The sequence below is a fragment of the Hibiscus syriacus genome, unplaced genomic scaffold (genome assembly GCF_006381635.1).
Source record: "Hibiscus syriacus cultivar Baekdansim isolate YM2019G1 unplaced genomic scaffold, ASM638163v2 tig00012104_pilon, whole genome shotgun sequence".
NCBI lineage: Eukaryota > Viridiplantae > Streptophyta > Magnoliopsida > Malvales > Malvaceae > Hibiscus > Hibiscus syriacus.
The window spans coordinates 508,327-533,309 of NW_024062265.1; the positions used below are offsets into that span (position 1 = coordinate 508,327).

The following is a 24,983-nucleotide window of genomic DNA, read 5'->3' on the forward strand; positions in this document are numbered from 1 at the left end:
AGACTGATGAGAAGCGTGATGGCTCATCCAAGTCTGTGAACGTGGTCGAGGATGATACTTCTGATTGCAGTGAGGGTGATATGCTTTCTATTTCAACGACACAATTGACGGATGCTTGGATTCTTGATTCTGGATGTTCTTATCACATCACGCCAAATAGGGAATGGTTTTCGACATACAGGCCGGTTAATTCTGGTTCGGTTTATTTGGGTGATGATCGATGTTGCAATATTATTGGTATTGGTGATGTCAGAATTAAGATGCACGATGGCTCCGTTCGGACGTTGAGTGGTGTTCGACATATCCCAGACTTGAAGAAGAATTTGAATTCCTTGGGCACTTTGCACAAGAATGGTTTTATCCCTAAGGCTGACGAGGATAGGGAAACCATTCGGATTGTTAAATGAGCATTGACTGTGATGAAAGGCAAGATGACTGCAGGGAATATCTACAGATTGTTAGGGAGTACCGTTGCAGGTGGAGTTTACTCTGTTGAGTCCTGTGATGATACGACAAAATTGTGGCATATGCGCCTTGCTCATCTTAGTGAACGTGGTATGGCAGAATTACACAAGAGAAACTTGTTACATGGTGTCAAAAGCTGTAAGCTCGATTTTTGCAAGTATTGTGTTCTTAGTAACAGACTAAAGTCCGTTTCAAGACTGCGAAGCATACAACTCAAGGGATTCTTTATTATGTGCATTCTGATGTATGGGGGCCTTCCACGACATCGTCTTTGGGTGGATCTAGGTACTATGTTACTTTTATTGATGATTTTTCACAGAAAGTTTGGGTGTATTTTTTGAAACAGAAATCTGAAGTTTTTGAGAAGTTCAAGCTGTGGAAAGCTGAGGTAGAAAACCAAACAGGACGAAAAATCAAGTGTTTGCGGTCTGACAATGGTACGGAGTACACAGATTCACAGTTCCTACAATTCTGTAAGGAGCATGGGATTCAGAGGCATTTTACAGTGCGCAAGACACCACAACAGAATGGTGTTGCGGAACGAATGAACATGTCGTTGAATGAAAGAGCCAGATGTTTGCGGTTGAATGCGGGGCTTCCCAAACACTTCTAGGCTGAGGCTGTTAACATGGCGTGTTACCTTATCAACAGATCGCCAAGGGCATCGCTGGCTGGGAAAGTTGCAGAAGAGGTATGGACTGGTCATGATGTTAGTTTTGATAACTTACGGATTTTGGTTGTCCTGCTTATGTGCATGTACCAGCTGATGAGAGATCCAAACTTGATGCAAAATCGAATGAGTGCATTTTTCTGGGTTACAAGAAAGGTGTCAAAGGATTCAAGTTCTGGGATCCAGTTGCAAAGAAAGTTGTGATTAGTAGAGATGTCGTTTTTTATGAACAATCCATGTTGCACCAGAAGCAAGACATGACAGTGGTAGATTTCGAGCAGTTTCCAGTTGAGAAACTAGAAACTTCTCAACCGACTTCTGGTGGTTCCACTACGGATGATTTGCAGGATTATAGTCTCGCCAGAGAAAGGGTGGGACGGACGAATATAAAGCCTCCGAACAGATTGGGTTTTGAAGACTTGGTATCTTTTGCACTTACTGTTAGCAGTGATGATCCAGTTACTTTTCATGATGCCGTTACTAGTCAGGAAAACGACAAGTGGATGGCAGCCATGGTTGAGGAGATGGAGTCTTTGAATCACAATCGCACATGGGAGTTAGTTCCCCTTCCTGAGGGTAAGAAGCCGATTGGTTGCAAATGGGTGTATAAGAAGAAACCAGCAGTAACAGAAAAAGAGGGGGAGAAGTTCAAGGCTCGTTTGGCAGCGAAGGGTTTTTCACAGCAGAAAGGAGTGATTATGATGAAATCTTTTCTCCTGTGGTCAGACATACTTCAATCCGAGCAGTACTTGCATTGGTGGCTAGTTGGGATTTGCATTTAGAGCAGATAGATGTTAAAACTACTTTTTGCATGGTGATTTAGAGGAGCAGATCTACATGCGGCAACCTGAAGGTTTCACTCAACCTGGAAACGAGCATTTAGTTTGCAGATTGAAGAAATCTTTGTACGGGTTGAAACAGTCTCCGAGACAGTGGTATAAACGGTTTGACTCCTATATGATCAAGATTGGCTACAACCGATGTGAGTATGATTGTTGTGTCTATGTTAAGAGCCTTGATGATGGTTCTTTTATTTTTCTATTACTGTATGTTGATGATATGTTGATTGCTGCGAAGAACATGGATGATGTTTTTGGTTTGAAAACTTTATTGAGTCAGGAATTTGATATGAAAGATTTAGGTGCTGCAAAGAAAATTCTTGGAATGGAAATTTATAGGGACATAGACTCAAGGAAACTGCGGCTATCTCAACGGGGTTATGTTGAGAAAATGCTAGAAAGGTTTGCGATGAACAGCGCGAAACCAGTTAGCACTCCATTGGCGAATCACTTTAAGCTCTCATCAGAACATTGCCCTAAGACAGATAAGGAAGCTGAAGATATGGCAAAGGTTCCGTATTCTAATGCTGTTGGCTGCTTGATGTATGCGATGGTATGTACTCGTCCTGATTTAACTCATGTTGTTAGTCAAGTTTGTAAGTACATGTCTAAAACTGGTAAGCAACATTGGGAAGCAGTCAAGTGAATCTTTCGATACTTAAGGGTACTGTGGGACATGGAATTATTTTTGGCAGTCAGCGGGATAATCCTTTGGTTGTAGGATATGTGGATTCAAATTATGCAGGTGACTTAGATAATAGAAGATCTACGACATGGTATGTGTACTCTTGGTGGAGGGCCTATTTGTTGGAAGTCTACTGTTCAATCTATCGTGGCACTATCTACAACTGAAGCTGAATACATGGCAGCGGCTGAAGATGCAAAAGAAGCTTTATGGTTTACTGGTTTAGTGAAGGAGTTGGGTGTTCAACAAGGTGGAGTTCAGTTGCTTTGTGATAATCAAAGTGCTATTCACTTGGCTAAGAATCAGGTGTATCGTGCTAGAACTAAACATATTGATGTAAGGTTCCACAATATCAGAGAGTTGGTTGCATATGGAGAGGTTTTGTTTCAGAAGGTACATACTGATGAGAATGCCGCTGATATGTTCACCAAGCCAGTTACGACAGACAAGTTCAAGCATTGCTTGGACTTGTTGAATGTTTCGAGTTGTTAAAGAAGCAAGGTAACCCAACCCACATTGAAGTTTCCAAGGGGCAGGATATTCGCCAAGGTGGAGATTGTTAGGCATGACTCATAAATATACCAGTAAAGAGGACAGGAGATGGAGTGGAGTGAGCGAAGCGAACATCAACTGTCCTTACAAAGAAAGTCTCGTTGTGGGTTACGAATTATGTGTTGGGGGTATGGGGGCGCAGCCCCCGCGGTACGGTACAGGGTTGATTTTGTAATTATGTACCAGGGTTTTCTATTATAAATAGAGATGTAACCTAGACCTAAATAATTGAATAAAACTTCTAGCGCCGCCTAGGCACCGAGGACGTAAGCACATTGTCGAACCTCGTAAAATTCTCGTGTTCTTTCGTTTTCTTTACCCGTTTCGTCAACAAAACTTTTAAAATTTAGGGGACAAATTGAATTTAAAAATGAGGGGATAGTACGAGAAAAACATATATAATCTTTTATTCAACGTGTTAATGTTTTGACCTTTGTGTCGATCAGGGCGGACCTCCATGGACTCGGGGTATCCCGGGCAACCCCTCATCCATGGGTGAACCTCCATAGTGCCCGGGGTATCCCAAGCAACCCCTCCACAAGTGTCACCCCTCAAAAGTCACCCATGGGGCTCTTGCAAACCCTGACGAAGGCTCTTGGGTCCGCCTCTGGTGTCGATATTGCTTATATTATAAACTTATCTTTGTCGTGCCAAAAAATTCTTTCATTCAACGTGCTAAAAACTACACGATTACGACACATGATAATACATAATACAAATCTGGAATATCGGATGTTGTCGAAAATATTCCCTTATTCAAAACATTACTAAAGGTGAATATTCGATTGAGTGCAATCGAGTCGAGTCAATATATATTTAAGTTAGTCGAGTTGACAAATCTTATTTTATGATTCAAACTTTATTTGAATATTTTTCCGAGTCAAATTTAGTTTATAAAATTCGAGTCGAGTCAAGTTATTCGATTTTTTATTTAAATTTAATTATAATATTTATATTGTTATGATACTAATTGATTAAATTTAAACGGCTTTAAATAACCATATATGATATGTGATATATATATATATTCCTTCATATTTTTCATATGTGATATATATAACCTGCAAAATCAAGAGACTCGAAAGATATTCTTTTTATTTTTTTTATTATAGAGTTTTTAAACCCTTTTTTTCCTCATCAGACGCTCCTCAAATATTTATAATAATTATTTATTTATTAAAATATGTTTTTATATTTTGAAGGGAAAAACAAGAGAATGGTTATTTAAAGATCTTCGGTCATAGCAAAAGCAAAAGGAAAAGCTAAAGAGATTACCTTACCCTTACAATTAAGTAAAGCACATGACTTTAACAAAGAAAATATTCTTCAAGTAATTTAGCATACCAACCTTTCAATTTCCTTTTATAGTCCTTACTTGTTATGAATTGGTGAGACTTATTAACCACATATCAATCTTATAAACTAATCACTTACACCCATCAAAAAAGAGTTAACTGTATTATGTGTCTCCAAACTATAACTTTCATTTTAAATTGATCCTTAAACTTTAAAATATTCCAATTTCATCCCTAAACTATGACTCTCATTCTAAATTAGTCCTTACACTTTTGAATGTTCTAATTTCATCTATTATTCTCCTTCTAAATTAAGTTTGAGGACTAATTTAGAACGATAGTCATAGTTTAGTGATAAATTTAGAACATTTAAAAGTTAGGGAGAGTTTAAAATAAGGGTTATGCTTTGAGTGTATGTGATGCAATTAACTCAAAAAATATTCAATCATTACGTTACAATCTCGTAATTTATTTTTTTAAATATTTTATTTTAAAATTTTAATTTGTTAACTTCTTAAATCTTTAATTATATTTCAAAAAATACTTAATACGAAAATAAGTGTTCAAACTATACCACTTTTCAAGAATAGGTGCCTAGACTATTTTTCGATACATCCAGGTGTTTAACTTTATAAATGCTACTATTTTAGGCCCCTCGACTATAACGGCCGTTATAAAACGACACATGTCACAATTTTAAAATTTTATTTTTCTTTAAAAATAAAAATATTGTTAAAAATTTAAAAAGAACAACCCGCGTGCAATCCCCTTGATGGTTGGAGTAAATGAGACTAAAATAACAAATTTTAAGAGTTTGGGTTTTTTGGTATTTTAGGAGAAAAAAAATGAGGCTTTTCAGAAATAAAATATTTTTATTTTTTTAAAATTAAATTTAAAATTATTAGATTGTGACATTTGTCACTTAACGGACTTTTTAATGGCCGTTATAACAGATACACCTAAAGTGGTAACTTTTGTAATGTTAGACACTTAGATGAGTCGAAAAATAAATTAATCACCTATTCGTGAAAAGCGGTATAGTTTGGGAACTTATTTTAGTATTAAGCCTTCAAAAAATGGTAGTAAATATTTGTAAAAAAAACTAATTTAATAAACAATTTTTTATATATCAATTGTTTTTTATATATAATTTTTTTTAAAAACTTAATATCAATTTTTTTTGGTATAAAACCTTCAAAATTGCTGTCCCTTTTTTCCCATATGTATGGGGTAAGGGGATGTAAGATAGTAGACTGTCCCCAACACCAGGTTGAGAGCAGCTTCTGTAGGAGACCTCCGAATTATGAAATGCCCTCCGTGAGACTCGATTCTACGACCTCAAGATTAAGAACCTTGTGCTCTAAAACCTTCAAAAAAATGATAGTAAATAAATTAAATAGATATTTTTTTATTTTTTACTAAGGGTTTTTCAAACCCTTAAATCTAATTCTTTAAAAAACGATTGGATTGTTTGAAGTGTCCAAAGTTCTAGCAAAAGGAAAAGGGTTAACCTTGCAAATAAGCAAAGCACAATGCTTTAACCAAAAGAGATGAGTGAATTTTTAAGATGTTTAACCAAAGTTTATCTTTCAGTTCAAGTTACTATTGTTTGTACCTTACTTGTATTAATGTTAAAATGCTTTATTCTTTCTTTCTTTTCTTTAATTGCTTTTTGCAAGAAATTCTTAGTTATTGTTAGAACAACTAGTCATCATCACTGCTTTATCTTCATTCGGTATGAAAGACAACCTTTCTGTCTTATCATTGTATTTACTTCTGAATGACATACCCTTTTATGGGGAATTTTTTCTGTTTGTTAATCCTTTCGGTTTGAGCAGGTCTTGACGCATCGTTCAGGTCTTGTTTTAGTGCTTTCGCTCATACACAGTGTGATGCCATAACTGTCATAAGTTTTACCATTTTGCTTCATGTTCCATGCAATATCATTGTCCAATACTTGTTTCCAACACATATATCCCTGTGAGCCCCTCTTTTAACCCAAACATTACCATTAGACTATTCGATTTCTCGAAGTCTTCGTGTCCTATACCTTTGTTCGAATCTAGACATGATCTTAAGCCATATCACGTCTCAATTATTTCAGATCGGATCGAATAATCTGTCTTCTCTGTTTACGAGATTCGAAACCGAGACCTTGCTTAATTAGCACAAAGTTTCTTACTAAACTATGCTTAATGGATGGTATGGCTTGTAAAATGAATCATAACATTAGTGGCGTTATTAAGGGATTATTCTTATAATTATTCCCTTTTATTTTGTGAAATTAAAGTAAAACAAAAAAAAATAAAAATAATAATATATTTCATGAATTTGATTTATATTTGAATTAAGAATTATTAATAAAAATATATTTTATACAGTACTTAAATTATCACTTTTGTTCTATTTAGTACTTAAACTTTCAATTTTTTTAAAAATACCTAACGTTTATTTTTGGTTTTATTTTTAGTACCTCACCGTTAAAAATTAGGTACTAAAATGAAAAAAAAAAGGTAACAGTGGGGTATTAAAATGAAACAAAAAGTTAACAATGGGTACTAAAATAAAATAAAAAGTAAACATTAGGTATTTTAAAAAAATTGAAAGTTTAGGTACTAAAACTGAATAAAAGTGATAGTTTAGGTACTAAACATGTAGTTTACCCTAAAAATGATAGCCTGCCCCCATATAAAACTGGGTGGGAAAAGTCAACTAAAGGGTAATATTGCCATTTTCTTCCATCTCCCATGCAGCACAAACGGTAAAAGTGTTGTCTATCTCTGTACGCCCTATTTAATGATATCACCAAACAGAGCAAAAACCGTGAAAAACAAAGAAGAAGCATGAATCTTCCCATGTCATTTCAGCTTCGATTGCCATTCTCCTTTCCATCGTCTTCTTCCTCTGCCAAGCTCCAATTGTAACTAAAAATCCAACTTTTCCCTTCTTTTTCTCATTCTTCTCATTTTCCACTTCCTTTTTTACCATTCATCAACTGGTTACTCCTTAAAATCCTGATGCATAACCTTCTTTTTTCTTTTTTTCCCGCAGATTGGCTGCAATGGAGAGCTTCTCTGATTCCATCGACTAAACTAGGTGCTGATTTGATAGTTAAAAATGGGTCATTTTCACCAGCGACCCTTCTTTTCCTTTTGCCGATTCCATGGCCATTCGTGACGGTAGAATCCTTCGTGTTGGAAGCTATTCCTCTTCAGGTTGTTTATCTTTCTTTTCCTTTTTCCATTTAAACCCCATTTATGTATTTGTGTTTTGGATGTGGTTTTTTCTTTGGCTACTGCGGTTATGCTTTCTTCTTTAAAAATGAGAATTCATTGTGTTATTCTTTGCCGTTATGGCGACTTGAATTCTATTAATGGAATTTATTTTGTTTTATTTTTTCAGGTATTAAGCTTTGAATGCAGTATTTGTCAGGATATGGCACTAAAGAGCTGAATCTTGAAGGAAAGATCGTGGTGCTCGGATTTATTGATTCTCACGTGCACTTGATCTCTCTGCAGGACTTCAGATTTTGAAATTTCACCTACTGATATTCTTTCTTTGTGCCATTCTTTTTCAAATGGCTTCACCTTCACTGAGCTGATATTGTGCACAGTAGAGACTAGAGATCATTCTTGACTGTTTTTAAATCCCGGTGTAAATGAAGCACGGACACTTGGTATGGGGGTTGTCCAAGTGTTGGACATGTGCTCAACACAGGCACTTCTCCGGCACGGCATTTGCGAGGGCTGTTGAAAACTAAATGATTGGGGTGAATTCCTATCCTTACAGCCAACATGCAAGCTCGTAGTCGTGCATCACTATTTGTAGCCAGTTGCTACAAGATAGAACAGATATCCTGGACAGAAACTTGCTCGATCTTCATACATGGTAGGGTTATGGCAACATGGGATGATAATCAGTCAGTTGCTTTAGTTTTATCATAGGTGTCGTTATTACTTATTAGCATGCTGGTATTAAAACTATGGCAGACTAAGAGTTCAGTATTCTTACATGGCATGCCCCTCTAAGTTTCTTCTTTCTCAGACATTAACCATATATAAAAGAAAAGGGATCTCATACGATATCCCTTTCGTTGTCAAACATATCATCATCTAGATGTTTTCCCCAAAACATGCCTATATTTTTTTACTTTTGAGAGGTGTTTTTGCTTTTAACGTCCTAGTGAGAGTTTCTGCTTTAGTTTCCTGTTGCAGTTGATATACTTGAGCAAATTGAGATTTCTTGTGTAGGACAGATGGAAGGTGTACAGCTCGAAGGTGTAAATCAGAAAAACGAAGTCGTGAGAAGAGTGAAAGAAGCAGCACGAAGTATCTTCTTTCTCTTCAATTTATGTTTTTTTTTATGTTTCAATTGTTTCTGGTTAACCGCAAATATTTGTTTTTTGTTCCATTTAATCTGCATTAATGCCAAAAGTAAGCACTTAACCAAATTTCTGAATAGTTTTATGTTTATGCTTTACTAGTTTATAGGTGCAGAGAGTTAAGTTGTCCCTATTTGTTCATTGCTATCCATGACCATGGTCTAGTTGCAACTCTATGTTTTGTTGAAGTGTCGTGTCTGAAACATGTTGCAACTCTATGTGCTATCCATTGCTTCTTCTTTCTCTTCAATTTATGTTTTTTTTTATGTTTCAATTGTTTCTGGTTAACCGCAAATATTTGTTTTTTGTTCCATTTAATCTGCATTAATGCCAAAAGTAAGCACTTAACCAAATTTCTGAATAGTTTTATGTTTATGCTTTACTTAGTTTATAGGTGCAGAGAGTTAAGAGTTGTCCCTATTTGTTCATTGCTATCCATGACCATGGTCTATGTTGCAACTCTATGTTTTTGTTGAAGTGTCGTGTCTGAAACTCATGTTGCAACTCTATGTTGCTATCCATTGCTATCCATGACCATGGTCTATGTTGCAACTCTATGTTGCTATCCATGACCATTGCATATGGGAATATGGTTTTGTTGTTGTTGTTGTAATTGTTTTTTATATATAATTTTTTTTTAAAAAACTTAATATCAATTGTTTTTTTTTGGTATAAAACCTTCAAAAAAATGGAGTAAATAAATTAAATAGATATTTTTATTTTTTTATAAGGGTTTTTTAAACCCTTAAACCTTGCAAATAAGCAAAGAACAATGCTTTAACCAAAGAGAGGAGTGAACTTTTAAGATGCTTTAACCAATGTTTATCTTTCAGTTCAAGTCACTCTGGTTTGTACCTTACTTGCTAGCATTAATGTTAAAATGCTATTCTTTCTTTCTTTTTTCTTTCATTGCTTTTTTGCAAGAAATTCTTAGTTTTAATGTTAAAATGATTGCTAATTGTTTGATTTATTAAAACCTTTCTCTTTTGCTATCCTTTTTATCCTATGTCTCATGAGAAGCTAATGATGATATTTTAGATCCCAACTACATTCATGTGATGCCATAACTGTCATAAGTTTTGCCATTTTGCTTCATGTCCCATGCAATATCATTGTCCAATACTTTTCCAACACATAGATCCCTGTATGAGCTACCCTCTTTTAACCCAAACATTACCATTAGACTATTTGATTTCTCGAAGTCTCCGTGTCCTATACCTTTGTTCGACATATCTAGATATGATCTTAAGCCATGTGATCTTAAGCCATGTCACGTCTCAATTATTTCATAATCGGATCGAATAATCTGTCTTCTCTGTTTACGAGATTCGAAACCGAGACCTTGCTTAATTAGCACAAGGTTTCTTACTAAACTATGCTTAATGGCTTGTAAAACGGAATCATAACATTAGTGGCGTTATTAAGGGATTATTCTTATAATTATTCCTTTTTATTTTGTGAAAATTAAAGTAAAACGAAAAACAAATAAAAACAATATTATTTCATGAATTTGATTTATATTTGAATTAAGAATTATTATTAAAAAAAATTATTTTATACAGTACTTAAATTATCACTTTTGTTCTTTTTTAGTACCTAAACTTTCAATTTTTCAAAATCATACCTAATGTTTATTTTTGGTTTTATTTTTGGTTTTATTTTAGATCCCTGCCATTAAAATTTTAGGTACTAAAATGAAACAAAAAAAGTAACAACGGGGTATTAAAATGAAACAAAAAGTCAACGACGGTACTAAAATGAAACAAAAAGTAAACATTAGGTATGTTTTGAAAATTTGAAAGTTTAGGTACTAAAACGGAACAAAAGTTATAGTTTAGGTACTAAACATGTAGTTTACCCTAAAAAATTGATAGCCTGCCCCCATATAAAACTGGGGTTGGAAAAAAGTCAACTAAAAGGGTAATATTGCCATTTTCTTCCACCTCCCATGCATGCAACAAACGGTAAACGTGTTATCTATCTGTACGCCCATATTTAAATGATATCACCAAACAGACAAAAACCGGTGAAAAACAGAGAAGAAGAAGCATGAATCTTCCCATTGGCTTCGATTGCCATTCTCCTTTCCATCGTCTTCTTCCCTCTTCCAAGCTCCAATTGTAACTAAAAACCCAACCTTTTTCCCTTCTTTTTTCTGATTCTTCTCATTTCCCACTTCCTTTTTTACCATTCATCAACGGGTTACTCCTTAAAATCCTGATGCATAACCTTCTTTTTTTCCCGCAGATTGGCTGCAATGGAGAGCTTCTCTGATTCCATCGACTAAACTAGGTGCTGATTTGATAGTTAAAAAAGGGGTCATTTTCACCAGCGACCCTTCTTTTCCTTTTGCCGATTCCATGGCCATTCGTGACGGTAGAATCCTTCGTGTTGGAAACTATTCCTCACTTCAGGTTGTTTATCTTTCTTTTTCCTTTTTCCCATTTAAACCCCATTTATGTATTTGTGTTTTGGATGTGGTTTTTTCTTTGGCTACTGCGGTTATGCTTTCTTCTTTAACAAAATGAGAATTCATTGTATTATTCTTTGCCGTTATGGCGACTTGAATTCTATTAATGGAGTTTATTTTGTTTTATTTTATTTCACGTATAAGCTTTGAATGCAGGATTTGTCAGGATATGGCACTAAAAGCTGAATCTTAAAGGAAAGAACGTGGTGCCCGGATTTATTGATTCTCACGTGCACTTGATCTCTGCAGGACTTCAGATTTTGAAATTTCACCTACTGATATTCTTTTCTTTGTGCCATTTCTTTTTCAAATGGCTTCACCTTCACTGAGCTGATATTGTGCACAGTAGAGACTAGAGATCATTCTTGACTGTTTTTAAATCCCGGTTGTAAATGAAGCACGGACACTTGGTATGGGGGTTGTCCAAGTGTTGGACATGTGCTCAACACAGGCACTTCTCCGGCACGGCATTTGCGACGGCTGTCGAAAACTAAATGATTGTGGGTGAATTCCTTATCCTTATAGCCAGCATGCAAGCTCGTAGTCGTGCATCACTTTTTTGTAGCCAGTTGCTACTAATAGAACAGATATCCTGGACAGAAACTTTGCTCGATCTTCATACATGGTAGGGTATGGCAACTGGGATGATAATCAGTCAGTTGAGAACCCTTTAGTTTTATCATAGGTGTCGTTATTACTTATAGCATGCTGGTGTTAAAACTATGGCAGACTAAGATTTCAGTATTCTTACATGGCATTCCCTATAAGTTTCTTTATGAATGCCTATCTTTCACAAGCATTAACCATAGATAAAAGAAAAGGAATCTCATGCGATATCCCTTTCGTTGTCAAACATATCATCATCTAGAAGTTTTCCCCAAACATGCCTATATTTTTTTACTTTTGAGAGGTAGTTTTTTTGCTTTTAACGTCCTAGTAAGGTAGTTTATGTTTATGCTTACTTAGTTATAGGTGCGGAGGGTTAGGTGTTGTCCCTATTTGTTCATTGCTATCCTGACCATGGTCTATGTTGCAACTCTATGTTTTTGTTGAAGTGTCGTGTCTGAAACTCATGTCCATACATGATGAAAATAGGGATATGACCACCAAAGATCAGAGGTGAAATTATGCACACAGTCCCTTTAAAAATTAGAAGTTAGTGGTCAAAAACATTTTGCCCCCCCTTAAAATGATAAAATTATGATTTAGTCCAAAAAGTTGTAAAGGTAGAAGCCAATACAGTGGTAAAATCTGACGATACCGGTGTAGTTATGTAATTGAATAAAGTTACTTCCCGTGTTTTTGCTTCTTACATGCTTTTGTCAATATCGTGTAACTTTCTCAATTGCCTTGTTCTTCTGAATAATTGTAGATGCCAAAAGGGGTTCATGGATACTGGGTGGTTGATGGAACAATGATCTTTGGGGAGGGGAACTGCCAGTGGCATCTTGGATAGACGAGGTCCAGCTGATAATCCTGTAAGAAGCTGGAATTTGACTGAGAATATTTATGTCGACATGAGGGTAATTTATATATCGAGCATGGTAATGATATCTTATTTTGCAGGTTTGACTGACAAGGATGGATGGTCATATGGGCTTGGCTAATTCGGTGGCGCTAAAGAACAGCAATGAAAAGAATTCCTCATTTATCGACAATCATCCAAACTCCGGGTAACATATTTTTCTACGCCTTCTCGAGACCTCATTTATTGTTGTTACTCCAGGTTACAAGTGCTTATCCTTTGCGTGCCATAAGAACAGCAATGAAAAGAATTCCTCCTGGCTGGGGAAATGCTTGGATTCCGTCCGAACGCCTTTCACTGAACGACGCCTTAATCGGGTAAGCAACATTAGAACTACATTTTCTCCGAGTCTTCGATGCGTACTTATTCGTTCTCGACATATAAACGCTTGCTGCATGCTGCTTGTACCATAATCTCTAGGAAGTAACCATACATTCCTTGATAAAAAAAAATCATTTGAGCTTTCGAATTGAACTGTTAAAAACTTAAAATCATTGTTCTCAATAGCATTCCTATGCTTCTCTTCGGATTTTGCATCGGCTTTTCATCGAAGCACGTTTACTTTATCATGATTTGCTTTTATCTGCACTGGCTTTAAATTTCTATACCTGGAATTGGTGTTGGATATATATGGATATATGATTGTCACAAGTATGCTTGATTTTTTTCCTATATTTGAGGATCATACCTCCATATCCATGTCCGAAATGTACCGAACACTGACGCGGGTATCAGACATGGGTGCTTTTGAGAAAACGAAATCCCCCGGTCTTCGTTCCAATGCTTTTAGCAGATGCTTTTCCTGGTTTCATCATGACAGGCACACGATTTCAGCTGCTCGAGCATGCTTTCTCGAGAACGAAATGGGATCTCTATAGAACGGAAAATTCTCTGATTTCGTCGTACTGTCAACCGATTCGTGGGACGACTTTGCTACCGAAGGATCTGCATCGGTAATGCAACATATCTTGGTGGTGTCCAAGCCTATCCATGAAAGCTTTTGATCTTAAAACTGTCGGACTATCCCAGAAAGTTCATGTTGTGGACTCTTGGAATAGAAGTCATGTTAGCTTTTCTGATAAAAAGTTTTGGGTAAATTATACGTTCATAGTTTGGGGATGAAATTACAATGTTCAAATATTTAAGGATTAATTTAAAATGAGAGTCATAGTTTGAGGATTTAATTGGAATTTTAAAAGTTTAAGGACTAATTTCAAATTATGGTCATAGTTTGGGGATACATGATGCAATTAGCTCTTAAAAGTTTTAATAATCCAGTGCCTAAAATGAAAGGGTCCCTATACTTCAACGACTAATGTGTAGTTTAACCTATATAAAAATATATGTTACATATTTTGCAGATTCTATAATTAATTAAGTACAAAAATAAATAAATAAATTTGATTATTTATCACTTTAGACACTCCTGGTTCTCGTCGCCATTAACGAAGCAACGATGAGTTCATCTTGTTCACTAACGATTCTCAATCCTTTTCCTCCCAAATCCTCCAAGATTCATTGAATCGCGTCATTATCTCCGCCGTCTTACCTCCGTCTCGTCCGCTGTGGTCGATCCTTTCCGGGCTCTGCTGCTGCTTCCACCGATTTCGACTTCGCCTTGCAAGATGCCCTTGAATCTTCTGGAATCGATACCTCTCACGCTAGAGTACTCCTCCTCCTCCTCCTTTTCTACTGTAAAGAGGAAACTATTGTTTGCATTTCGGAATGAGTTGGAGAAATGTTAGAATTAGTTTAATGTAATGGATTTTGAGTAGTTTCCCATGGAAATTTCTTTTTAAAACTCAGTTGATTGCTTCTAATCAATGTTAAATGAACTTTATTCATCCTCTATGTCATTGTTTTGGTTTTTTTATCATCTGCCAAGAATTGATAAAGTTACGGCTGACTCTCAATTTGATTAGGAATGGAAACTCTTGTGGAGGATAGAGGTTTTGATTTAGGTCTTTATGCCCCACTTAGAGTCACACATATACGAGAACGAACAACATGATAGGTTAAGCTCAATGATGTTTGAATGATATATCAAGTTTGATATAGTTAATTGTTTAAAGTTTATATCTAAAATGTTTTCTTCTGAATGATCTTTGAGCAGGAAGGGCTTCATTTAACAAATTAAAGAATTATCCAATATCGAGAGGGAAACAAGTATTAGTATAAATAGAGGCGTTGATCTCTGGAAAACTGCTCTTTACATAGCAGCGGAGGATGTTCTCTCGTTTCGCGTTCTTCTATTCCTTTGCCGGTGGATGCTTTTCTCGAAAGATTGGACGATCTTTCCATGGGCTACTGCTCTCACTATAATTCGTTATACAGGTCGTAACGGGAGAATTTTTTGGAGAGCATAGAGAAATATTTGTATGTCAGAAAGGTATTTGTAAGATTTTTTTGGTTTGCTCATAACTTAATGTCTTACCAATGGTAAATGCCATTTTCAAGTCTATGGAGCATATAAAGAAAAAATGGATGTCCTTTGTTCCCATATGTAATGAGCTAAGGGGAGGTAAGATAGTAGGCTGCCCCTAACACTAGGTTAAGAGCAGCTTTCGTAAAAGACCTCTGAATTATAAAATGCCCTCCGCGGGACTTGATCCCACGACCTCAAAATTAAGAACATTATGCTCTACCAACTGAGCTGGATTTTATTTATTAACTGTTCATGTGACCGTCTGTTTTTCTAACTGGTTAATCCAATAACTTCTTCGCAGGGCTTTTGGAGATCTATGACCAAGAACCAAGCAGAGCCACGAGCCCTATCTTCACTCTGTATGAAGGACATCCTTTCTATCTTATCATTTTTTATTTACTCTGAATGACATACCCTTTTATGTTGAATTTTTTCAGTTAGTTAATCTTTACAGTTTGAGCAGGTTTTGATGCATCGTTCAGGTTCTGCTTTAATGCTTTCGCTCATACACAGTGAGATCCTGAAAATGTTTCAAATGTGGGGCCTTTGGTTTTGATATAGAGATTTCCTTTCCTCGTGATCATGATGGTCTTCCGAGAGCCTATGATAAGTAAAAGAGCAAAGAATCTGATCAGCCCCACATATTGACAGTACAAATGTTATCGGAAGAGGTGATGTTTATACTCTTGACCCTTGATTTCTTACATTTTTTACATTAAATCTTATCTAAGTGAACTTAAAGAAAAACGGACACTTGATGCTTACAATAAGTTATGACCGTTCTCTGTTTTTCGTTCTTTTCGCTTCTTTTAATTACTCTCATGCTGGGACAAGTGGAACATGAGTTGAAAACAGAAACTAATCACCTAAAATGATTGCTAATTGTTTGATTAATTATAACCGTTCTCTTTTGCTGTCTTTTTCTCCTGTCTCATGAGAAGCTAATGATGCTATTTTAGATTCCAACTACATTCATGTGATGCTATAACGGTTGTAAGTTTGCCATGTTGCTTCGAGTTTTCATGTTCCATAAAAATCCGTGTCCAATACTTGTATCCAACACATTTGGATATGGATATGATGATATGTTTCCCCAAATATATTTAAAAACTTGGGGAAAAAAACTGAGTATAACTATCTCAGACTTAAACCTGTATCTGACACTTACCCCGAGTACAGGAAATGTAAGTAGTTTGGCTTAACCTCCTCCGGTTTATGTTCTTTACAAGAATACATTGCATTTTCTATGTTCCCCCCCCCCGGGTTTTTCTCAAATACTTCCATGATTGCAGGTTTTTGAGTAATTTGAAGGCTGCTTTCTGGCCATTTCAACAAGATCATGCTGATAGTTTATTTTTAAGGGCAGCAGATGCAGCTAACTGTGTAGACAGCTTTAATTGAGTTATTTAGTTTGTGAAGTAGCTAATTGAGTTGAGAAAGTCTTCTTTACCTCTATAGTATCTAATTCGGATTAGCGATATATTAAATACCGATGGTAATACTAAAAGAACTAAACTAAATAAAATCTCAGTTTTTTGAGTTTGACAAATTAAATTTTCATAATTTTAATTTTTCAAAAATTGATTAAACAAGGCTTAAACCAAAAAACTACTTAAATTATGTCATTTTTTTGCTTTAAGTACCTAAACTATTTTTTGGTCAAACTAAGTTTTTAAACTATTATGAGGGTATTTGGTCCACGAAATGTAAGATTATCTTTGGAAATAATATCACTGAAACGTAAAATTAGTATGAGAATATAAAATTATAATGTTTGGTTAGAAGAATATAAAGATTATTTGAATGCATATTTTTCTTAATTATCTTTGTGATATATGTTTTTTTTGGAACATTTTGGCCCTCAACATTTCACTTTGGGACAAAAAAAAATGAAAATCATCAGTTAATACACGATTAACGCTCCAAAATATGAGCTTTTTAACCTAAAATTAAACGTTGAGGGCGAAAATGTCTCGGATAAAAAAATAATAAGTAACAAAGTGATTATTCTATCAGATGGTAGGAGTCTTTTTGCCCTAAAATAAACGTTGAGGGCCAAAAATACTACAAAATGACCATTTTGATAAAAGTTAGGGGCTAATTTTGATATTATGCCTTCTCGAAAAAATTATTTTTGTTGGTAATGATCATAAAGAACCAAACGCCCTTTAAGTTATAGTTGGTTTGTGCCTATACTACATGAGATTTGAGGATAAAATCCCACATTCTTTTGCCTATTTGTTTGTTTGTGTTTGCTTATCATTTTAACGAACGAACACGAACAAGTTACATTCTTCAACAAATGAACACGAACAATAAATTTTGTCCATTTAATACTTTGTGTTCATTCGATTAAAGTTAAAGGAATGAACATGAATACATCCTCGTTCGTGTTTGTTTACAGACCTACTTATTTTTTCATCGGGATCTTTAAAATATTTATAATAATTATACATATATAAAAAATATTTTATAAATTTTAAAAAATAATAAAAGGAGTCTGCTTCTTCAAAAATCTAAGCAAAAGCAAAAGTAAAAGTGAGAATAAAAGTGATTAATTACCTTACTCTTACATTTTAGGAAAGAACAATACTTCAATAAAGAAAGTATTTTTAAATAATTTAGCATATCAAGCTTTAATTTTTTTAATTTTTATTTTTGCATATATACCTTATTTTCCAAAAAATTTGGTAAGATAGCTTCCCCTTAATCTTGTCATTTTTCACTTATATATTATTGTAATTTATTTTCTAAAATCATATAATTGTGATTATATTTATTACTAAATTTTTTGTTAACTATTCTTCAAGATATTCATAATTATAATTTATGTATAAAATTATGGAGAAGCCATTGAATTTTTTAAAAGTGTTATGAGTTCTAGCAAAAGGAAAAGGGTTATTCTTGCAAATAAGCAAAGCACAATGCTTTAACCAAAGAGAAGCCATTGAAATTTATATATATTATTGTAATTTAGTTTCTAAAATCATAAATAATTTAGTTTCTAAAATCATATATAATTTATATGTATACAATTATGGAGAAGCCATTGAAATTTTTTAAAGTGTTATGAGTTCTAGCAAAAGGAAAAGGGTTGTTCTTGCAAATAAGCAAAGCATAATGCTTTAACCAAAGAGAAGAGTGAATCTTATATCAAAGTTTAGCTTTCAATTCAAGTCACTCTTGTTTGTACCTTACTTGCCAAGATTAATGTTAGAAATACATTTTTTTATAAAAAAAAACCTATTTATTGTTAGAACAAGAAGTCATCATACACTGCCATCTCATTCATTACTCACAGAACACAAATGGAGATGGAGAAGAAGAGAGACATTAAGCATCGTTTTCATGAGCATCCCTTGGTGTTTGTGGAAGATCAAAGCAATGAAGGTCAGAAATCTTACTGCTCTGCTTGTGGGGATGTGATTTCAGATCCATGCTTTAGTTGTCCACCCTGCAATTATCACCTTCATCACAATTGTGCCCTCGCACCCCAGAGAATTTCCAGTCACCCTCTCCATCCCCAGCACTATGGTTTTTTTCTTCGACATTGGCCACGTCCTGATAATCGGGTATATGGTTGTGCATTATGCAAGGAGAAACGCAACATGTTCTTTTATGAATGTTGTGTTTGTTACTTTTCCCTTGACATCAAATGCGCTGATTTGTCTTCTTTATGTAGTAAGGTCAACCAAGAGTCCAAACATGACTTCCACCCACATCCATTGACCTTCATTCCAAGTCCCACGGATGAATTCAAAAGATTCAACTGCTTTTGGTGTCATCAACCATTAATAGATGCTTTTTACTTTTGTTTTCAATGCCTATCGTTTGTTTTCCATAAGAAATGCCTTGATGAGTTACCCACTAAAATTCATCACCCTTCCCATCTAATACACTCTCTTTTTCTTGACTCGAATGTGACTGATTCCTTTTGCAAGCTATGCCAAAAGCAACATCCTGGATATTTTTATTATTGTTCTCTTTGTAATTTTAATATCAATATTATATGTGCTTGGCCGAGATCCATTGTTGAAGATAAAAGCCACCATCAACACTCATTCACATTATTTTGGAGAAGAAGTTCATTCATTTGTGATGCATGTAGTACCGAGGGAAACTATATGTCTTACACATGTTCTACATGCAGCATCACAGTCCATAAAGATTGCATTTCACTCCCACGCATTATCAAATTTTCACGACATGATCATTGTCTTTCTCACAAATATTTTCTTGAAACACAAGATCTTACAAAGCAAGATTGTAAGATATGCTTCAATGAAGTGAAGCTTGACCGTGGGAGTTACTCTTGTGTGAAGTCTGGTTGCAAGTACATTGTTCACGTGAATTGTGCCTTGGAGGATGACAGATTTTACGAGGTGGTTGAGCGAGAAAGCCAATGCGAGGAGCTCTATGGAAGTTCAGCTGAGTCTACGCAGTCTTCCATCACTCGCGTTGTTGAGGTGAGTGAAGATGGGGAAGCCACAAAGATTGAACATTTCAGTCATGAAGGTCATTGCTTGGTGTTAGCAGACAAGATGGAGGAGGAAACTGATAGAAGATGTGATGGGTGCATGCTACCTGTCTCAACTCTGTTTTATTATTGTTCTGAATCAGAATGCCATTTCTATCTCCACAAATACTGTGCCGAGCTGCCAAGTGTAAAGCATCATTGGTTTCGTCGATCTACTGCCGATCTGGACTCCAGAAGCTTCATGTGGTGTGACTTGTGCAAACGACCTTGTAGCGGTTTCTTCTACGAAATGGGAGGATTAGGCGTTTGCTTAAGGTGTGCTGAAGTACCTGACGTGATTGAATTTCAAGGACACGAGCACTTGCTGTTTTATGATTTCAAATGCAGGGAGCGATGCAATGGTTGTGGCGCTGACCCAGGTGAAGAAGGTGCATTCAGATGTGGAAAGTGCAGTTTTACTTTGGATTTCAAATGCTTATCGTTACCACAATCAGTTGTTCACAAAATTGATCAACATCAGCTAAACCTCACCTATCACGATGATAATGATTATTCAAAGCATCTTCATTGTGATATATGTGAAGTAAAAAGAGACCGGAGCCTCTGGTATTATTGTTGTTCGATCTGTGATACTTCTGCTCATCCCGATTGTATTCTTGGAGAATTTCCATTTCTCAAGGATGGGATCACATTGCCTCGTTATTGGCACACACATCGTCATGATGTTCAGTTTCATAGGAAGGCTGAGGACTACCCTAACTGCTCGTATTGCGGTCAGCGTTGCCGAAGAGAAATTCTCAAGTGTACTGAGTCTGCGTGCAACTATATTGTTCACTTCAGATGTCGGCGGCGTAGACTCTAAAATGTTGGCGGCGTAAGTTCTTCAGGTAATCATAGAGCCATTGTTATGGTTGATTGCTGAGATGGTGTTGTCTTATTTGCATCCATTGACATTAACTTCAATGGTGTTGATGATTGTAGATGTGTTTGGCTCAAAATGGAAGGTTTAGAGGAATTAAAAGGATTTCGCATTTCGTTCCTACTGCTTCGAGGGCTGGAAAACTTTGAGTGAGCTTTATCTATGAGTGTTATTAGTGTGTGATTAATGGATTTGTGTGATTATGATTCCGAGTGTTATTATTGTGTGATTATGTTTCAATGTAATGATTCCCAGTGTTATTATTGTGTGATTATGTTTCAATGTAATGATTCCCAGTGTTATTATTGTGTGATTATGTTTGAATGTCAATTTAAGAATATTTCTTACACAGTTTTTATTACACTTTCAACCCGAACATCAAAGTAATTTATAAATGAATGTTAATGATGGGCACAACATACTTAAGGGTAAATTACGTATTTAGTACCTAAACTATTAATTTTAGTTTGTTTTAGTATCTAAACTTATTTTTTTAAATCATACCTAACGTTTAATTTTTGTTTCATTTTAGTATCTCACTATTAAAAACTTAACGTGTTACCCAAACTATAAAATTTACTCCGTTTTAGTATCTAAAATTTTAATTTTTATAAAATATATGGATCAAATAATAAACATACATGTATATATCTATAACTCGAATAGAAAGTAGGGGTGAGCCGCGAGCAAATCTTGACTCGACTCGAAAAATCGAATTTCTTTTTTTTTTTAATTTTGAGTTATTCGAGTTAACTCGATTTATCAATTCGGTTTTCGAGTTTGAGTCGATTTGAAATTTGAAATTTCGAGTTACTCAAAAACTGAAAAATTGAATTAGTATTTGATTGTTTTACGATTTAATCCTTGATTTCATTATTCCTTCAATTCCTCCTTCATTTTAAGTTCATTTTTCATCAAATTTGAACCATGTGGTCTTAAACTATCATAGAATACATATGCATTTTCAATTCATCTTTTATATATATATAACAAATTATTTTTTTTCAATTTAGTCTCTCAATTTTTCATGATTTCATTTTTTCTTCAGTTCATCATTTATTTTAAGTATATTTTTACCAAATTTAAACAACATGCTCATATACCACAATAAAATACATATATAACTTCAGTTCTCACTTTTTTTACTAAAAATGTTCTCTCTCTTTTTATTTAGTCCCTTAACTTTACATTTTACTCAATTTGGTCTTTTCACTACAATTGTTCGCAAATTCTTTATTCCCATCAATTCATTGACTCCTATACTCTCATCAATATTTTTCCCTCAAAATACTTTCTTTTAAATATCATGGAATATCGGACGTAGCCAGAATTATTTCCTTATTCGATAAGACACTAATTTTCCAAGTACACCCCCACTAGGACGAAGCCAATAGTTCCCAAGAATCGGTCTTAATTGGTGAAGGACATGTAACATCCCAAACTAGGGGTTAGTGGCTAAATTGTAAAGCTTAAGAATTTGATGAATTAAGTAGAAGAATGTAATAATTCAATGATTTATTTGGAAATAATTCCTAAAAGTTGTTAGTAATTATTAAATTAGATGAAGGGCAAAATGGTCATTGAACAAAGATAATATTAAATATTAATAAATGGGTATTATAATATATGAGAGGTATGATTGAAGAGATAAGTTTTAGACTTATCTTCTTCATCTTCATCTTCTCTCAACGTGAAGAGCCAGCTTGCAAAGGTGAGTTTCTTTGTTAGTTGGTTATTTGCTAAATTTATGGTTGGGTTTTGATCATTAGGTAATAACTAAGCTTAAGGAAAGCTTAGGTTATCTTAAGATTGAAAGATAAAGAAGTTATGAAAGATTAAAGAAAATAGGTTTTTAAAGGAAATTTTGGAAAAGAGTTAATAAGAGATTTTTAAGATGGAATTTGACTTGTCATCAATAAGAATAAGAGATTTATGAAGTTAGAAAGGATTTATAACAAATTTGAAAGTTTAGTAAGATTCTTAATTTTAAGAATCTTGATGAAATATGGAAGATAAATATGATTTATATGGTTATAAGTTGGTTCAAGTCATAGTAGTTAAGTTTAATGTCATAATAGGGGATTAGAATAGAAGAATTAAGGGAAGAGTTGAGGATTTACGTGCTAAAATGTCAGTTCTGGGCAATGTGCATCGATGCACATTCATTGTGCACCGATGCATCGATGATAAATACTAGAAATTGTTTAAGGTGCATCGATGCACATGCAGTGCATCGATGCATGACTTTTAAATAGAAAACATCGAATAGGATTTATGCATCGATGCATAATGAGTGCATCGATGCATCCCCATTAAATAAAAACATCGAATGCATTTTATGCACCGATGCACAAGTAGTGCATCGATGCATACCTTCATTGAAAGAGGAAATTGGCTTTTCTCTTAGCCTAAGAAGTGACAGTTTAGAATATATCAATTGGAATATTGATATGGATATGTGTATTGTTATGTAGAGATAGAAAGTGATCCGTTTCGGGACGATTGAGGAATTAGAATCGAATCAAAGCAAAGCTAAGGTGAGTGCAATTTATTTTGTACTTATTTTATTGAATTAACATTGGCTTGTGATGAGCCAGTGATGGAGTTACTATGGTAAGAAGTAACTTCTAAATTGTTATGGGATTACCAGGTATGCATTAATACATAGAAATAGATGGATGCTATGTTATATGATTTATCTGCTTAAGTGAAAAAGCAACATATGATATATGTTATTTGACATGACATGCATGGTTACATGAAAGAAAGCTATGTGACTACATGTATATGTGAAAGAAGCTATAAGCTTATATGCACATGTGATATATGTGATATGAATTACATGAAATGATTTACATGAATACATGTATATATATATATATAATACATGTGATATGATATGAGGTATATGGTTACACATACATGTGGTATGTGACAGAAGAGAAAGAACAAGTGATATGAAATGTATAAAATAAATGCCCATAGTATATGATACGAGAGCTATAGGTATAGTTGGCATGCCAAGAGTCGAGGGTTTTACCTATGTCTTTCGAGACATATGGACAGTATACCTATGTTCTAAGGAACATATGGACAGTTTACCTAGGTTCTTTGGGACCTATGGACAGTTACCGGGGTCTGTGTGACCTCTGGATATGCCGAGGTTCTTTATGACCTCTGGATAGTTACCGGGGTCTGTGTGACCTCTGGATAGGTCCTTCGGGACATTTATACGAGCTGTGGTGACAGCATTAGTGCACAACCTCAATGTACTCACATACCTCTATTCTCAATAATATACATGGGCAATGAAATTGAAAGACAAATGAAAGTGAAAGTGATAAAAGAAGGTAAGTTGCATGTGTGCATGACCTGATTGTATATTGTTATCATACCATAGATTCATGCATATTGATAGGTAGTGATTCAATGATATGAATGCACATACATGAATTATATGTGTTATATGATGAGTATGTGGTAAGTGGAAAGGATTATTGATAGTGTTTTCATATGTATGTCTTTTATTTATATAAAATGATATATGGTTATATATATTTATATGTCTCACTAAGTCTATGACTTAGCGTGTAAGTGATTTACACATAGGTACCAAGAACGAGAAGTGAAAGAATAGAAGTGGCAAAGACAGTATCACTACTGAAAGATCAGATCAGAAGTATTTGACAAAGTATGTATTTGGTTATGTATAAAGTGTTGGCATGTAATAAGTCATTAAGTACGAGTACTCTGATCAAGTCTGTATTTTGTTTTAAATAAAGTTTTAAATTTCCCGGGATTTTTCTTAAGAGTCAAGATTTGAAAAGTCAATGTGACACGTCGGACTCGTATCCGGGTCGGGTACGGGTTGGGGGTGTTACAGGACACATGATGGTGCGTTGGGCTGGTGGCACTGACCTACACAAATTATCCATATCGTCGGGGCAATTTTGAAGCTGAGAAGGTGGCAATGGCATTGTTGTTTTAAAGCAGAAACGAATCTCCTTGAGGTATAGCTGCTTTATGCCTCTAATTGGCAGTAATGCCTCTAATTGGCATACTGCATGAGATTTGAGGATAGAATCCCACTTTCCTTTTCACATTTTGTATTAAAGTGTCCATGTCATGTGCAGTATCTGATGGTTTTACTCCCAAAACTGCATGTTCAACAATGAAAACAAGGGTAAAATATAAGAAATACATGGAATTTTTTTATTTAAGTCCCTAAACTATTAATGGTTAAATAAATACTTAATTTTATATGACGTGTCAACGTCTTA

General features: G+C 34.8%; 1 protein-coding gene across 1 annotated transcript; it reads left to right on the forward strand.

The window, feature by feature from the left end:
• Nucleotides 1-18,615: 18,615 nt before the first annotated feature.
• Nucleotides 18,616-20,646, forward strand: LOC120205068. The gene is made up of 2 exons (XM_039205010.1): nt 18,616-18,917; nt 19,458-20,646. The coding sequence occupies exons 1-2, from the start codon at nt 18,616-18,618 to the stop codon at nt 20,644-20,646; spliced, it is 1,491 nt and encodes a 496-aa protein (XP_039060941.1).
• The last annotated feature ends 4,337 nt before the right edge of the window (nt 20,647-24,983 follow it).